The sequence below is a fragment of the Peromyscus leucopus genome, chromosome 1 (genome assembly GCF_004664715.2).
Source record: "Peromyscus leucopus breed LL Stock chromosome 1, UCI_PerLeu_2.1, whole genome shotgun sequence".
NCBI lineage: Eukaryota > Metazoa > Chordata > Mammalia > Rodentia > Cricetidae > Peromyscus > Peromyscus leucopus.
In genome coordinates, this window is record NC_051063.1 from 96761239 (window position 1) to 96779830 (window position 18592).

The window sequence follows — 18592 nt, forward strand, 5'->3', positions numbered from 1 at the left end:
TCTTAAACTCATTGGCACAGGATAGGACTTTATGATCACAGAGAAGATTGCAGATAGATCTATACTAATCAGGAAAATGTGGTACGTTTATATAATGAGATATTATTCAGCTGTTTAAAAAGTGAAATAATGAGACTGCAGATAAATAGATGCAGCTAGAATAAAACACCCTGAGTGAGGTAACCCAGACCCCCAAAGACAAATATAGTATGTATCCTCTTACTTGTGAGTGTTAGATTTTAACCCTTCAATAGGTATGCTACTATCTGTAAAACCACAGAAGTTAGATATATAGTAAGAAACTAGCATGGAGGGAAGGTTTTCCCAAGGAAATGGAAACAGAGTATATAATTAGAGAAAAAGGGGGAGGATACTGGGACAAGTGGATTAAATGGTGGGGGAAAACAGAGGTAAAGGAGCAATGTGGAAATGCCAACTAACTCCAAGAGCCATTTGAGGTGTCATATGGAAACCTACTGGTTCTTTGAATATATACATACATAAAAGAAACCTAAATGGATTCACCAAATAGTTGGGGAGACAAAGCCCAACCAGACATCTCTTACCACCAAGTGAAACCTCCAGTGGCAGAAATGGGATCTAATTGAGTTTCTGGCCAAAGGTGCCTAGTGGACACCCCTAAACAACTCAGGCTATTTCTAATACTATTGATTGCTCTCCACAAACTGATGTTAAGCCCCCATTGCTGAAGACAACACGTATCTCATTGAACACGGATAAGTTGGGTTGGTGCCTAACTAGAGCCTTCATCCTTACTGACTAGTGTTAATTGCACTGGAAGGTACTCTACACTTCAGAGAGAGATAAACACCAACGCAGCTACAAAATAAATAAGGACCTCTCAATCAACAGAGATTGAAGCAGCATGGTCTGTGTCGTGTTCTCTGTGCTTATATGTATCATTTAAGAGATTTTATGGGATTCCTGAGTGTGAGAACAAGTGGGTCTCTGATTCTTGTACCTTTTCTTGGTCTTTTTTCCTTGGTTTGTCTTGTCCAAATCCAAAGTGATAGTTTGCATGTTATCTCATTATATTTTTTTTGTTATATAGATTTTTTAAAAATAAGTGAATGAATGAGTGAAAAACTAGCCACTAGGTTTTCTACAATAAAGTGACACTTCAGGACAGGCTGCATGTTTAGGAACAACATATAAGGTACTCCAGTATTTAGTGTACTTTTACTTGATTACAGTTTGGTATTTTGGTTTTCTCTTTAGATGTGGTTTTGTTGTTTTCTTGCTTTCTGGGGGTGGGGTGGGTAGTTGTTGCTGTATTATTTGTTTGTTTGAGAAAGAACTTAATGTTGGATGGGTAAGGAGAGGACCTGTAAATTCTTAAGAAGAGAAAGAACATGATCAAAACATATTTAAATTAAAAATTGTCTTAAATAATAAAAATATGATAAAATACAGTAATTTCTTGAATAGATTTAGAATACAGTACAATAAAAATATGCAAAAATCCAGTGTGAAAAATATAATGAGTTATACATTGTCTCACAACAAACAGTATTTACCTGAGATAATTTTACCATATGCTTTGAACAACTATCAGATGGAAATATGTTAACTGTTACATAAGAGGAAAAGACCACTTGAGATTGAGAGACTCCTTGAAAAGAAGTTGTGTATGTGTGAAATGAACTGCTCAGCACTCATTAGAAATGATATGTTGATCCCTGATGATTTGAACTCACACTGGAATGCAGAGCCTCAGCAGGGACTTATTCTCAATGACAAACAATGACAGTGGAGACAGCTTTGCAGCTATAAAATCATAGTGACTTTGAATTTCTTATTTCATAATGAATTCTTGTTTGAAGTGGTAAGTTTTGAGTTTTGTGGGTAAATCTGATTTACTGATTTTACCTTTATCTTTGGTGAATACTTTATTTTTTATAACAATGTATTTAAATTTATAAGTTTTAGTGAATTCACAAGTCAGATGAAATAAAGCAATAAACTGGACCAAAACTTAGCCAAATCAACTTCTCTTTCCATATTCAAATTCCTGTGAATATTTAGGTAATGTCCATTGCTAAAGATTGCTTATTTAACTAGTCACTGAAGAATCCAAAATTCAACACGATCTTTAAGAGTATAGGAATTTACTACTCAAGCAAATGAAGTCACTGTGTTTGAAAATGCTTTGATGGTGTACTGTTGGTAACATCTTATGGAAATACCTGCTTTGCTTTTTGACTGAATGTTCCAGAATCACCAGCATGAGATATTTGAGTGATACAATGCCAAAAATCTTGAGATAAGAGTACATGTAACCTCATGCTGGATGAACCTGGGTAAACTTCTTAGCTTTTTAGTTTGAATGTTTACTCACCATTGTACTGTGTAGAAGACCACGTGATTTCATTCCATCACACTCCAGTTAGAAAACACTGAACTTTTTCTAGTTTTGCAAGTTCTAATAAGAAAATTTATCTTGATGTTGTCACGTTTCACTAAACGACTATATGCTCTGGGTACTAGGGAAGCTCATATTTTGTGTATTCACCATATAGCTGCAAAATTACCCTCTCCTACATCCAAAATTTGTATGTTTTCTGAACTTCCTCGTGACACTTTCATAAATAGTATTTACTACTTAAGGGTTTGATGAATTTCAGCCTGCCTGTGCTTCATATCCTCATTCTAGACTTTCTATGTAGTCTTATTATTTATCAAACTAAATATTCTTAATGAAATAGAAGTAACAAAAGTATTTAATACTACGTCTTTCAAAAGAAAGAATCATACTTACAATCCTATGCCTATACTAGTGCTTAGCAAGCATACAGTGATGTTAGCCATTATATGTCTTCACACAATTCTGCAGTTTCATATTTTATCCTTGTGCTATTTAAAACTTCTGATATTTACAGAAGTATAACATTATAAAACTTTAGTTAAAAAACCACATAGTTATATTTTACCATATATAAATTTAGAAATAAGAGATATGTTATTTGAAAGAAGTTCAAAATATTTCTAACGTTTGTGTTTAAAATTCTAAGTCACATTAATTGCACATAAATATATGTACACTGAGTCCTGACTAAAACATTGCCAGATTAAACTGATGTATTCTCTTAGAATGACATACTTATTTGTGATACCCTAATGTTTGAGTTAATGAAAATGAGGGCATCTATTTATAAATTGCTTCCTGTAATGTCTCCATCACAGCCTTGCTCTGGCAGCAGCTACACTGTCCCATGGCTTTCCTAGATGATGGGAACCACACTGCAGTGACAGAGTTCATTTTATTTGGTTTAACAGACAACCCCATCCTTAGAGTCATCCTCTTCATCATCATCCTGTGCATCTACCTGATGACTGTGTCTGGGAACCTCAGCACCATCCTTCTCATCAGAGTTTCTTCCCAGCTCCATCACCCCATGTACTTTTTTCTCAGCCACTTGGCTTTTGCTGACATGGGCTATTCATCTTCTGTCACACCCAATATGCTAGTAACCTTCCTGATGGAGAGAAGTAGAATCTCTTACCTTGGATGTGGCATCCAGCTCAGTTCAGCTGCTTTCTTTGGGGGACTTGAATGCTTCATTCTGGCTGCCATGGCTTATGATCGCTTCATGGCAATCTGCAACCCACTGCTTTATTCAACCAAAATGTCCACAAAAGTCTGTGTCCAATTGCTCCTAGTGGCTTACATAGGTGGTTTTCTTGACAGTTGCTCTTTTACTGTAAGTTTTTATTCATTAGTGTTCTGTGGACCCAATGAAGTCAATCATTTTTTCTGTGATTTGGCTCCATTATTAAAATTATCATGTTCCAATGTCAGTGTCACTGCAGCAGTTCTCTCATTCACAGTTGGATTCGTGCTTGTGGTGACAGTGCTTGTCATAGCTGTCTCCTACACCTACATCCTCATCACCATCCTGAAGATGCGCTCCACTGAGGGCCGCCACAAGGCCTTCTCCACCTGCACCTCCCACCTCACTGCAGTCACTCTCTTCTATGGGACCATCACATTCATCTATGTGATGCCCAAGTCCAGCTACTCCACTGACCAGAACAAGGTGGTGTCTGTATTCTACATGGTGGTGATCCCCATGTTGAATCCCCTCATTTACAGCCTCAGGAATAATGAGATTCAGGGTGCTCTGAAGAGACAACTTGGTAGAAAAATATTTTCTTAGAGACATTTGTTATGCTGTAGCGACTGATATAGCAGTAATGTTTCATAGATATAGTAGTAAAAGGAAGTTGAATATCTGTGATTGAAAAAGTCTACTGATATATTACTAGCAAATGAGGAGCATTGCAATAAATATAGGAGTTCAGTTTTCAGATTACAGAAGAAAGAACAGGGTCATGGTAAGTTACCTTTAATACAATCAAATAAAATTTTAATTAACAGCATATTAATTCATATAAAACATAATATGCTTAAAACAGTTTGAAATTATTTTCATATTTTTCAAATATTTCATCACTAACTTCTTAGAGATTGCATCTTAACTGTCTCCAAAGTCTCATGAGTTTGGTAAACATCTATCCCCTAGTGTTGTTGAGAAGGGCTAGAATGAGAGAGGTTGAACCTAGTGGGCAATCTTTAGTATACTAGAGGCATGCCCTAAGGGAGAAACTGGCACTCAGAATATTTTTTGTCTCTTCTCTTTATTGACGATAAAGTGAGGGGTTTTGTTCCACCATGTGTTCCTTTGGTGATGCACAACCACACATACCCATGAACAGAAATGTCACAATGGACAGAGCTCTAAAAAACATTGTGCTAAGAATAAACCTTTATCTTCACTGCCAGTTCATCAGCTACTTGTTCTAGCCACAGTAAGCTTACCAACATCTATCACAAGGCTTCAGGGTGTGGCTGGTTCAACACCACCTTATCCTAAGGTAAGCATGACAACTATGGTTATCTCTGTACACTGTAAGAGAAATGATAGAGAGCAACTAGTGGATGAAATTGGTAGAAATTTTTTTTTATAGAAACATTGTCTCTGAGATATGGGTTTTGTGCACCCATAAAAATCTGATGTATGGTGTAAGCCTGCAGTACTGACATAATTGTGAGGTCCATAGAAAAGAACAGAAAATCCATCTCTCATTAATCTGATTTCTGTCAGGACCAGAAGTTGAATTCCTACTTTAGATTGAGTCGGATTCTTGGGCTTGCTAGGACCAAGGTAAACCAACAGGCAACAACAACAGAACATTTTCCAGAAGAGAGTCAAGTTCATAAGTTCAACTATAAGGCTGTGACGAAGTGGTTCTTAGAATGACTTCATGATCAAGAGCCTCATTCTCAAGTGCTCACAGGAGTAGACCTGGTTATATCTTCTTTGAAACTCTGACTACCTTTAGAATAGATCCAATCAACCTTTACACATGGATGATGATCACATTTCATTCCCATTCTTCTTCCACTTTATTGTTTCAGAAATAAATTCCATCTTCTTGCCAATAGACCCAAAGACATTGATGTGTTTATCTTTCATTTTCATACATTCCAGAATGGTGTCCAGTGATTCTCATGTTTTAGATGTTAGCCTAGTCCAGGTGGATGGTGTCACAAATGAAAACTGGCAAAGGTACAGTTTATCCTCTAATATTAGATCTTGACAATAAAATTAGAGATAAGTGACTTCTGTTGATAACACAAAAATCAACAACAAAAACCAAAGTCATGTGTGACGTGCTACAATTGAGTTAACAACACAGGTTTCACTGAGAACCTAATACCTATAAAGGATTGCAGGGTGTGAGGACATTCATGTTAAACAAGGCATTATCTATGTGAGTTAGTTGTGTGAGTGCAATATTACACTCATGTGCATGTTTTATACCATTGAGGCTTCTGTTGAAACAATGACAGAGCTGTTCATTTTAATTAGCACTGTGGTGCATACAACAGGAACAAATAATAAAATGTATATCTTCAACATTAAATGATAGCTGATAGAATCAGCATTCTGTAAGCATTCAAAGAAAGTGTAACAAACCAGAGAAGCAGACCAAAAATTTCACACACACACACACACACACACACACACACACACACACACGTCTGTGTGTGTGTGTGTGTGTATGTATTTAATGTCAGTGAGTTGGGTTACATGTTTACCACAAAAGCCTGATGACTTGAGTTCATTTCCTAGAACCCACACAAAAGTAGGAGAGAACCGCCCCCCCTCCCCCGACACACACACAGTAAGAAATGTACCTTTTTGTTTTTCAATAAAAGAATTTGAACATTGGGAAGAAATGCTACAAATTTGAGTTAAATTTAATGAGTTGGGAGATAAAAGAGGAAAGTATTATAATCTCAGTTATGTCCTTCGGAAAGATCTGGTCAATGGACATCACAAACATTCTCAGAATAAAGGAAAGATACAGGCAAACTAGCCTTGTACAGATTGCAGCCACAGTCAGATAGGGAAGGTCAGTCCCTGAACTTGGATGTAATACAGTCAAGGACAAGTGGTATATCAAGACAAATTGAGTAAATGACTAGGAAAGCCTCAATTATGCTTGTCAAACACAGAGGAAAATATTGACCCATTGAATGGAAACCTGGGATACCAAACAGAGCAGCCAATGACAGTTCATGAGAGAAACAGAACCACTATGATTCACAATGCAAAACTGTATCAATGTGAACAAGGGAATCCATGGCTGATATGTAGAACTGAATTGTATTGTAAAATAAAATAAAAGGAAAAAAAAACTGTATCAACGTATGCAGTAGTATTATGTTCATTGAAATGGTAATGATCAGAAAGTGAAAAATGAAATCTTATAGACCTTAATAATTGAACATTTCACCATGCCTGCACTTACAGCAGACAATTCTCTTTGAAGAGCTTTTCCTCTTTTGTTTTTATATTGTATTTTCAGTGGCAGTACAATCAGCGGAGCATCCTCACTAAGACCCCCATGATTCTCTGGAAGAAGAAGTTTAAAATTAAGGTTGCAGTGGTGTCAGATATTTTCTCATGGTCCCTGTAAGGGTTCTTTAGATTTTTAAGAACCACAGTGCTCAGGGAATCTGACAATGTAAATAGAGCTTGGGCAAAGGAAGTTGGAAAGTTGTTAATTGCTCAGTGGTGGTCCACTTTCAGCAAGGGGGAATTAAAGATACAGTGAACAATTCCATAAAATTAAGATTAACAGGAGATGTACTGGTTATTCAAACTGAAGAGCACTGTTTCTACCATCCTCCATCACAAAATAAAAGCAAAAATCTGTTTTAGGTGGGAATTATGAGATACCAATTCTTATTTGAGAAGCAGCCATATGTTTATTTTATTCAGTTTTCTATATAAAAATATTTTGTAACTTTGGCTGTAAAAATTATGTGTTTCTTAAATAATTGTTATTTGAAAATCAGCTTTACAAATCCTGCCTCCCCATATTCCTCAAGGTACCTAATGAAGAGTATTGCATCACTCACTACAAAATACTTACACAAATGAAAAGGTATTGAATGAAAGAAGACAATGTTGTCTATTTTAATTCATGGATATTAACACAATAGCCACTAAATGAAATAAAAAATGAACCTAGACCAACATTTACCTGAGATAATTTGTTATCACATATTCCTAATAATTATCAAACGAAGGTGCACTAATTTTCCCACACACAAAAAAAGAAAAATCAGATTGACTCATTGAAAATTGTGTTGGTGTTAAATGAACAATTTTCACCTGAGATAATGGTCCCTGGGGATTTGGATTCACAACTGAATCCCCAGACTCTTCAGAGACTTACTCGCAGTGGTAAACAATGATTGTGGGAGACAGCTAGGACATTATAAAAACATGCTATAATTATCTTGACTTTCTATTTTAGAACGAATCCTTATTTCAAAAGGTGAGTATACTGACTTCCCTCTGCCTTTAGAAAATACTTTGTGTTTTGAAAATGTTTACATATTTATAAGCTGTTGAGAAACAAGTCAGATATAATCAAGAAAAACATTAATGGAATCACCTTATAATTTCATAGTCAAATTCCTGTGAATAGTTAGGCATAGAAGTAAGTTTTCAAAGCTTTTCTATTTATCCAAATACTTAGAAGACTGGAAATCCACATGGTCTCTCACAGTATGTAAGCTGAGCAAGCCACAGGGAGCTATATATTAAGCCCTACTCCTCCATGGTCTCTGCTTCAGTTCTTGCCTCGTTTCCACCTTTGAGTTTCTACCTCAATGATGGACTGTGACATCAAAGTATTAGCCAAAAAACCCTTTCCCCTCCAAGTTGGTTTTGGTTGGTGTTTTACAATAGCAAGTGTTGCTACAGGAAGAAAGAACAATGACAGCAAGATAATAAGCCAATGGTCAAAGAAATATTCTATGAAATATACAACATTGGGAAAATAATAAAAAACAGTGTTAAGTAATGCAGGAACAGCACAGTTAATAACATTCTCTTGAAAACTAAAAGAAAATAGAGGTTAACCCTGAGATGAACCACCAGGTTCTTATAGTTACAGATTCAGGAAGCTGTGTACAATCTTTGATTAAAGAAACACAGAGCAATTCATATCTGGATTAAATTTTTGAAATGAAAGACAACAATACATTGAAAGTAGCCAAAGACAAAGAACTCATCATTTAGAAAGTAAATTGGGTCTGTAAGATGGTTTCTCATCTGTTAACCATGAAGTCAAAATGAGGGGCCTACCATTTTTCCTTTCCTTTGCTCTGCTTTTGTTTTGTTCTTGTGTGTGTGTGTGTGTGTGTGTGTGTGTGTGTGTGTGTGTGTGTGTGTGCATGTGTATGTATATGTGTGTGAATGTGTGTATCAATGTGTTGTAGAGAATATGTAAATGTCATTGAACAACATTCAGGATTCTGTTATCCCCTTCCAACTTTTTTTTAAGGCATAGTTTCACTTTTTTTCTGTCCCACTGTATACTCCAGATCAGCTGGTATCAAGCTTCCAGAAGGTTCTCCAGTCTTTGCTCTTCATATCAAAATAGAACCACTGGGAATACAGATGTACACTAACCCAGTTAGCCTTTGGTGGGTTTGGGGGAGTGAGACCAGGTCTGCAGGTTTGAGTGACAAGCACTTTCACCTACTGAGTCATCACATCAGGCCTGGTCTCCTCAGTACTAGAAAAAAGTTGTGTTGTTGCACTATGGGTTTTCTCTCCAAGGTTAACTTTCTTAAAGTTGTATATCATCATTTTAATATTCTTTTCTCCCCATTCTTTCTATCCCAGTGTGAGGTGCTAGAGAGATGACTCTGTTAGTAGATTTTGAAAAACTAATGACTCAGCTCTATACTGTCTAAATGATACATCAAATATACAAATATAATAACATAGGTTAGAAGAAAAAGAGGAAACAATGTCATTTTGGACATTAATTTAAAAAATAGAGTTGCTTCTTGAATATTTTAACAAAGGATATTACCAGGTATATATATATATAATATTCATATTATATATATTCATAAAGCTTTTGAATGTAAAAACTAAGAGATCAAGAAGACATTATATGTTGTCAGAGATGAAGAGAAATGGGACAAGAGGGATATTCCTCTGGTTATAATTGACAGCATGAACAATCTTCATGATGGTCAACATGCTCTGTGTCTTGAATGTACCTAAATTCTGTGTCATTATGCTGGTTGTGACATTGTACTAAGGTGTGGAGAAATGCAACAAAGTATACAGAGGGTCACTATGGTAATATCTCCTACTGTTGCCTGAGAATTTGACACTAGCTAAAATTTTAAAATTAAATTACAAAAAATGGCACCATGTAGAGATGTATAAAAAGGACCTTGTTTACAGAAAGCTTTGAAGTTTGAGGTAGAAATATTTCCACTACACTGTATCCTTGTTCACTCATGACATTTCCAATTCTGTTAAAAATCAAGTCAGCTACTCAAGTGTCATTCCCCATAAGACACCATTTTTCATAAAACATGGCCTCACTTTGTATTGGCAACACTGTTCTGTATATCTTCAAGGCACAGACACTGATAGGTAATAATTTTCCTTTACTGTTGATACAAGAACACTTATTTCTCATTTTTACATTAGAAGTTAATTGGTAGGCTTTTAAAGGCATTTGTTGTGGGATTTTGTTTTAAGGTGAGTTACATTCTTTCCTACTGCTTTTGTTTACAATGCAAAGACAAGTTACATTTGTTTGATTAAATAAAATTAACCTGTGGTCAAGAGACTGAGTCAGCAACTAGCTGACAAGAAGTGGTAGGGAGGAACCATGGGTAGTGAGGATTCTAAAGTGAGGGTGGAGGAGAAGGACAGGTTGCTTTTTGGGAGCCATGAGCAAGAAGAGAAGGTTGGCTATTTGTCATTCAACCTCTCTAAGTGAACAGAATTTCACCTCAACCTTTGAATCTTGTGTTCTGTAGAAGGGTAGAGATCTAGATAAAGCTTTCTTTAGTTGCCCAGAGAGAACTGATGCCTGAGGGAACAGAATTTCTGCTGGTTGTGGCCCTTGTGGCCAAATCGCTGCTGGTAGCTTTGGAGTTGCAGTTGCTGAACAGGACAGCAGTTGCCTAAAGGGCAGCCACTGTAATAAGCAAAAACAATGTTTTGGCTTATTAATGTGGGCCATATTTCCATAGGGCCTGAGAAGGGTTGAGAGAGAGAGAGAGAGAGAAGAGAGAGAGAGAGAGAGAGAGAGAGAAGAGAAGAAGAAGAGAAGAGAAGAGAAGAAGAGAAGAGAAGAGAAGAGAAGAGAAGAGAAGAGAAGAGAAGAGAAGAGAAGGGAAGAGAAAAGGGACATGGATCCTTTAAGAGGTGTTGCTCTTTAGCCAGTAGCTCTAAATAAAAATGTCAAGCTAAATAAAAACCACTTGTGGCAATACAAATACCAGCTTCCTACAGCTAGGAAAGTTGAATGCACTTCTGAGTTATGAACCTCCTAACCTCTGACTGGGCCATGAGCTTTTAGGCTTGGCTTTCCCAATCAGAGAGGTGGGCAGAGCCAGCATAAAGAGCTGCTTGGAGGATCCAGGTCTAGCTTAGTGGTCTAAGTTTGCTGGTGCAGTAAACAAAGAAAGAAAGAAAGAAAGGAAAGAAAAGAAGGAAGGAAGGAAGGAAGGAAGGAAGGAAGAAGGAAGAAGAAGAAAGAAGAAGGAAAGAAGAAGGAAGGAAGGAAGGAAGGAAGGAAGGAAGGAAGGAAGGAAGGAAGAAAGGAAGGAAGAAAGGCTAAAAGATATACAGTAAAAGAGGTTCAGACGGAAAATCATCTAAACATGTTCCAGTGTGTTTTAAAATGTTTATAGGCTTAAGAAATAAAAAGGGTATGGACAGTTATAGAAAGAAACAGTTAAAAAATAGTCTTTAAAAAAGAGTAAAAGTAATATAAAAGAAAAAAAGCCATGTAAGATGGGGAATACAGGGAGTCTGGATCATGTGTGTTATTGTGTTGATTTTGAATTTTTTGATTGTTGAGAAACAAACAACAGCTGTTAAAAGACATGGGATTGAAAGGACTGCTGAAATAAGCCAGCCTAGATACTTTAGGGATGCCTTAACTTTAAAAAAGAAATTTTAAAAAAATGTATTACTTTGGGAAAGAGGTTTTGTTTTTTTTTTCCACAGGAAACAAGAGGCTATGGATTCATTCCAGGTTAATATGGATCAGATTTGATCAAAGGAGACCTCCTGAGACTTGACAGTTGATATCTATCAATAAAGGTTATAGCTGGTCTTCCTAGGACATGGCCATTATCTCATATCTTCTTAGGGACTCTAAAGATACTTCATCCAAAGATAGCAGGAAGCAGTTTGGAAAACATGATGCCCACATTCCCAAGGGGAGTGTGGGAGGCTTTTGGTATTTGGTGAGTTATGGATGTTTGTTATTATTTAGGGAAATATAATATATTGATACAAATTTAAAGTTATTTTGTGTATATATATGTGTGTGTGTGTGTGTGTGTACGTACGTACGTATGTATGTATGTATGTATGTATTATGTATAGTTTCTACTCTTATTTAAGGTATTGTACCTATGGAGTTAACTTAAAATATAAGGTAAAATTGTAGTTTTGAAAGCTATTATTATGAACTATTTAGGATAATCAAGAAATACAGGTCAGTATGTTTTCAGGATCATATAGAGATATATTTTAGAGAGATAAATGGTTTTCAGACTGTAGCTGGAAGATATTGTGTGTCCCTGCCAGCCGGTGGTCAGGACAAATCTATCTTATTCGCATCCCCCAAGCAAACACACAGAAGCTTATATTAATTAAAACTGTTTGGTCATTAGCTCAGGCTTTCCACTGACTAACTCTTACATTTAAACTCAGTCCATTTCTGTTAATCTATATGTTGCCACATGTGGCTTTACCTGTGTGCCATTACATGCTGCTCCCTGGATGGCAGGCTGGTGTCTCCTGACTGAGCCTTCCTCTTCCCAGAATTCTTCTCTCTGCTTATCCCACCTATACTACTTGCCTGGCTACTGGCCAATCAGAATTTTATTTATCAATCAATCAGAGCAACACATATTCACAGCATATGGAACATCCCACAGCATCAAACACTTCAAAGACCTATAGAATATGGCATTTAAAATGTTTTGTTAACCTAAGGTTTTTTTCATGACAATAGATGCATCTGCTTCTGGATGGGTATTGAAGAAACTCCTTATGGAGTTTGCTTTCTCTGTGGCAAGGTTAGCCACTGGGCAAAGAAGCTGCTCTTGCCTTTGACTGTTGACAATGTGCACTACAGATTGGACATTCAGGACACACAGGAAAAAGAGTGTTGAACTTTGCCAAACCAAGGCAGGACACTCCTTCAAAATTCCTGCTTCACAGAAGAGTTTGTTAGATATATTGCAGGACACAGGGGAAAGTGACCAGTGAACTTTGCCAATACAGGACAGGACAGTCCATCAAATTTCCTGCTTCACTGAAAAGTTGACCTGATACTCTAGGCCTGTAGGCTGAAGATGGATGCCCCAACATTGCAAAGGAACTCTGTGTGACTGTCCAGGCAGTCAGATGTCTATCATTTCTAGAGTTTTGGAAGTTGCTTGCAATGCACTTTCTTACTCAATTAATATTATATCCTCTGGGGCCTTTTATGGAGTTGAAAACTAGATATTTATAGTTGCAGTTTTCCTTAGTTATGATAGAAAGTAAATTAGGTATAAGCTTTGGATTCATTAAGATAGGATATATTATGGAGTATTTTCTTTAAATTTGCCAGACACAAATGAACTGGAGTTCATTACATTGCGAATATAATCCACCTGATAATTGTTCTTATTATATACAGTCTTATTATGTTAAAGTTGAAACCTTTCATTTTTGTTTAGCCAAAAAGAGGGAAATGTAGTGGATATTATTTTTAAGGTGTGTTACATTTTTTTCTACTGCTTTGTTAACAATGAAAAAACATGTTACATTTGTTTGGTTAAATAAAATTAACCTGTGGTCAAGAGGCTGAGTCAGCAACTAGCTCACAGGAAGTGGTAGGGAGGAACCATGGGTAGTGAGGATTCTAAAGTGGGGGCAGAGCAGGATGGGCTGCTTTTTGGAAGCTATGACCAAGGAAAGGTCAGCTATTTGTCATTCAGCCTCTCTAAGTGAGCAGAATTTCACCTCAACCTTTGAATCTTGTGTTCTGTAGAAAGGTAGAGATCCAGATAAAGCTTTCCTTACTTGCCCAGAGAGAGCTGGTGCCTTAGGGAACAGAATTCCTGCTGGTTGTGGCCCTTGTGGCCAAACTGCTGCTGGTAGCTCTGGAGTTGCAGTTTCTGATTAAGATAGCAGTTGCTTAAGGGCAACCACTGTAATAAAGAAAAACAGCAAGCATTAGTAATTACTTCCATATTCCTTATTTAACGCATATCATCTTATTCAAATTAAGTGTATCAGGAGGTGGCATGTTTTAAAATAAAGCAATGATGAGTATCACATAGTGCGTGTCCCTTATCTAAGGTTCCATAAATTGACAGTGACAAACCCATATCTTGATCCAAGGCCTGTGATTCCATATAATGCTCATTTCAACTTTGATAATGTTATATACATATATTTTCTTTAGAAAATTAAGTTTTGCTACTAAACTTTAGAGCTCTCCCATGTACAAGATAAGGAATACATTGGGTTCAGACATGAATGCATATGGTTCACAATGTGATTTGCTATTGTTTAATCAATTAACATATTGTTATTAAGAGTTAGTAAAGTTAACACACACACATATTACATGGATATAAGTAGTGGAGCATTTGGAAAGAGGAGAAGAACTAATGTGAATAAGAATGAATACACAGGAGAGGGTAATAGAAGTGAGTATGATCACAGTAAATGAGATACTTGAGTAAAACTGCCATGAAATCTATGGTTTAACGCGATGAATCTAAACTGATAATTTGAAAACAAAATGAAAATGTTATGCTGTAGATGACTGAGCATGTGGTTTTCAAGGCTGGTGTGTGTGTGTGAGTGTGTGTGTGTGTGTGTGTGTGTGTGTGTGTGTGTGTGTTTGCATGTGTATGTGCACTCAGTCTTCTGGACACTGAATTCTTGAAAAAAATTGTTCTATCTCAGGTGTTATTTATTCCTTACTGGAATGTAAACTAACAACATGAGGAACAAATTAAATATGTTAAAGTAAAAAAGGAGCAATAATTTTTACTGGTCATTTCTCAACTGATATTTATTATTTTAGTGTTTGTGTGAGGTAGCACATGAAATATTTATCCTGAAAATTTTACATTGTATCTGCATTTATGTCATTTATATTATATAACTGGTGTGAAAGCAATGGGTTGCCATACTGTATTCTATTCTAATAGTTGTCAAGTTTTCTTTCAAGGCAGTGTTCTTGACACATATGGGACTTGGTGAATATATAACAGAGTTCATTCTTTCGGGGGTAACAGAGGGTGCTACAGCCTGTATCACTTTATTTGTTCTGTGTCTAATAATCTACTCTGTCACCTTACTGGTCAATGTGAGCATAATTGTGCTGAGCAGAAGCAACCCTCAGCTTTACACCCCTATGTACCTCTTCCTTAGCCATTTGGCTTTTGTAGACATTGGGTGCTCCTGCTTAGTCAAACACATGTTCTTTGGTTTTCTATGGATGGGAACATATATCCCTGTGGCTGGTTTTGTGGCTCAATTCTGGTCTGTAGTGACATTTGAGTGAAATGAGTTCTTCCTGCTGGCTGCCATGTCCTATGACTGCTATGTAGCCAATGCTCACCTCTACTCTACTCCATACAGATGTCCCCCACAGTTTGTATCCTCCTAATGGGAGCTTCCTACCTAGGTAGATGTGTGACAGCTTAGACATTTACTGGGTGTTTATTAAATCTATCTTCTGTGAAACATTTAAAATTAATCACCTTTTCTGTGACTATTCACCACTTTTGAAGCTTTTTTGCTCTCATGAGTTTTCTTCAGAAGTTACTCCAGAAATCTCTTAGGGCTCCATCATTGTGATCACTGTGTTTATCATTGCCCTGTCTTATGTCTGCATCATTATCTCAATCCTAATGTGTTCTAACAAAGGCCATCAGAAGGCCTTCTCAACTTGCACCTCCCACCTTACTACAGTCACTCTGTTCTATTGGACCATTGCATTCATTTATGTGATACCTAAATCCAGATACTCCATAGACCAGAACTATGTGGTACCTGTGTTCTACAGAGTGGTGATTCCCATGTTTACGTCCCTTATCTACAGTCTCAGAAACACAGATGTTAAAGAAGCCATGAGAATATTGATGACACATGCTCACTGGTATTCATAAATATCTGGAATTTAAGCAGTGTGATGAATTTTGATCTTTCCAATGGAATTGTTGTATGCTATGGAAATTTATAATTGATTATATTTTGACATAAATGTTATCATCTTACTATCAAGAACATCATCATAAAAACAATTGGTTCACTAAGATAGCAATATTTAGCAATTTTCTCTTTGTTTTGTCCCTTCATTAGCCATGATTTTCTGTAGACAAATTTCTAAATGGTCTTAATAAATAAAAAACATGGAGCCAGAAATTTGAGTTAAAGCCATAGAGAAAGACCAGAGTAAGAGGACAAACCACACACTAACCTCACCTCACCAACTCTGCAGCTTCCAAAGAGAGCTTCTTCCTGTATACTCATGTTTATATGGCTTTTCTGTTCTGTTCTCTCATTGGTTCTCTTAGCCATCACTTCTTCCTACACAGCTCTGTAGCTTTCTATCTGTCTGTACAGACCTCCAGAATTCTATGGGTGGTACTAGGTTTAAAGGCATGTGTTACCTCACTTGGCTCTGTTCCCTAGTATGGCCTTGAACACACAAAAATCCTGCCTGCCAAGGGTGTGTGCTACCACTGCCTGACTTCTTTGTTTATGTATAATGGCTGGCCTTTTTCCTCTGATCTCCAGGCAAACTTTATTTATTAAAGCACAAATAAAATATCACCACATTTCAGCACAAATAAAGTATCACCATAATTTTATGCATGTATGAACACAAGTCTCTCACATAAGTTCTGTGTTCTTTGCATATAGCCTTTAGAATGGAAACTGTAGAATTATCTGGAATCCTTTGAATGAAAATAATATTGCCACCCATTATCTTAACCTGAAAGAAATGACCTCCTGCTCTATAGAAATCTAAGTCTTAAAGGCAGAAATGTGGGTGGTTGGGAAGCTGTGTTATCAACAGGATTCCTCTTTTGGTATCTTATCCATCCAACTCAAGAGATAACTCAAATACTTTTTTCTACTAATCCTTTCTTTTTAGCAACCCATTGAGCTCAATGCCTTAAGAAGCTCTTAAGGACATCCTACTAGGGATAATTGGGGGGGAGTGATTTCACTCCTGTGAAGATGAAGATATAGGGGTTCAGTTTTCTTGGGTTGTTTCAGTCATGAGATTTACTGTGTACTTCTGCTGTATCTTTTGAACACCTTATTTCTTTGATGCCTCTGAAACTGTAATTTCTTTTTTCCCCTTGTTATTAAAAACAGATTATTTACTCATATAATATGTTCTGATTAGGGTTTCCCCTTCTACTCCTTCTGGTTCCTCCCCACTTCCTTCTAAAATATACAAACAAAACATAACAAGTGAAATATAATAAGATAAAACAAAATCTATCACATTAATTTTGGGTAATACAAACCAATGGAAAGCAAAGAGCCCCAAGAGAAGGCACAAGAATCAAAAACCCATATTTTATTACACTCAGAATTTCCATAGAAATATTAAACTGAATGGTATAATGTATATGCAAAGAACCTGTTCCACACCCATGCAGGTCCTATGATTACTGCTACAGTCTACATTACTGTGAGTTCATATGAGCTTTGTTTAGTTGGTTTAGAGGGCCTTGTTCTCCTTGTATCCTCCCTCCCCCTCTGGTTCCCACACTACTACACTCCTTCTGCCTCCTCTTCTGTGGGGTTCTCTGAGCTTTGTGAGGAGACTAGATGGAGACTAGAGATTTGATGGGATCATTTAGAGCTATGTAATGTTTGACTGTGGCTGTTGGTATGTTGCAGGTCACTGTATCTGGAAACCCCTTGAGGAAGGGGGTGAGAAGATGCAGCATCAACAACACAGACACTGTGAGTCAGGTGAGAAGCAAGCAGCATATTCCTTTATTGAGGATATGAGGTGAACCTATATACCCCCTTCCAATTCCCCATTGGCAGCCAGGGACTCTCTTAGTTGTGTTGTCTCTTTCTCATTGGCCCCCAGCATTTTGATGGTCATGTGTCATCAATCACCAGGTGCAGTGGCAGACTCCAAGTTGGCTCAGCAGGAAGTAGCTAGCAGGCATGCCTATGTGTGCTACCCAGAACAAGGTAGCTGTGGTTTTATCAGGCTAATTGGCTATGCTCCTCCTATACTGATATTTATTCCCATCTGTTGCAGAAGGAAAATTTATTTGTTCATCAAAGAAAACATTAAAGTCAACAAAGTCATAACAAAAAATGTCCAGGAATTATGGGATACCATGAAAAGACCAAACCTAAGAATAATAGGGATAGAAGAAGGAGAAGAATACCAGCTCAAGTCACAGAAAATATATTCAACAAAATCATAGAAGAAAACTTTACTAACCTAAAGGACATGCCTATGAAGATACAAGAAGCTTACAGAATATCACATAGACTGGGCCCCCAAAAAGTCCCCTCTTCACATAATAATCAAACCACTGAACATACAGAATAAAGAAAAAATATTGAAAGCTGTAAAGGAAAAAGGCCAAGTAACTTATAAAGGCAGATGCATCAGAATAACACTCAGACACTCAATGGGGACTCTGAAAACCAGAAGTTCCTGGACAGACATTATGCAGACACTAAGAGACCATGAATGCCAGCCCAGACTACTATGCCCAGCAAAACTTTCAATCACCATAGACAGAGTAAACAAGATACTCCATGACAAAACCAGATTTAAACACTGCCTATCCACAAATCCAGCCCTACAGAAAGCACTAGAAGAAAAAATCCAACCTAAGGAAGTTAGATGCACCCACAAAAATACAGGAAATAGATAATTCCACAGCAGCAAATACCAAGGAAGGAAAGCATACACAAACTACAACTGAAAAATA

The 18592-nt window shown here is 36.9% G+C and overlaps 1 protein-coding gene and 1 pseudogene across 1 annotated transcript; both read left to right on the top strand.

Moving 5' to 3' along the window:
- Positions 1–3233: 3233 nt before the first annotated feature.
- LOC114688689 (olfactory receptor 478-like) lies at positions 3234–4178 on the top strand. The gene has a single exon (XM_028863228.1). The coding sequence runs from the start codon at positions 3234–3236 to the stop codon at positions 4176–4178; it is 945 nt and encodes a 314-aa protein (XP_028719061.1).
- Positions 4179–14850: 10672 nt separating this feature from the next.
- LOC114688683 lies at positions 14851–15775 on the top strand (annotated as a pseudogene).
- Positions 15776–18592: the final 2817 nt, after the last annotated feature.

Bases quoted from the DNA above. Each gene is read 5' to 3' on its own strand.
- LOC114688689 (XM_028863228.1), top strand. From the start codon at position 3,234: ATGGCTTTCCTAGATGATGGGAACCACACTGCAGTGACAGAGTTCATT.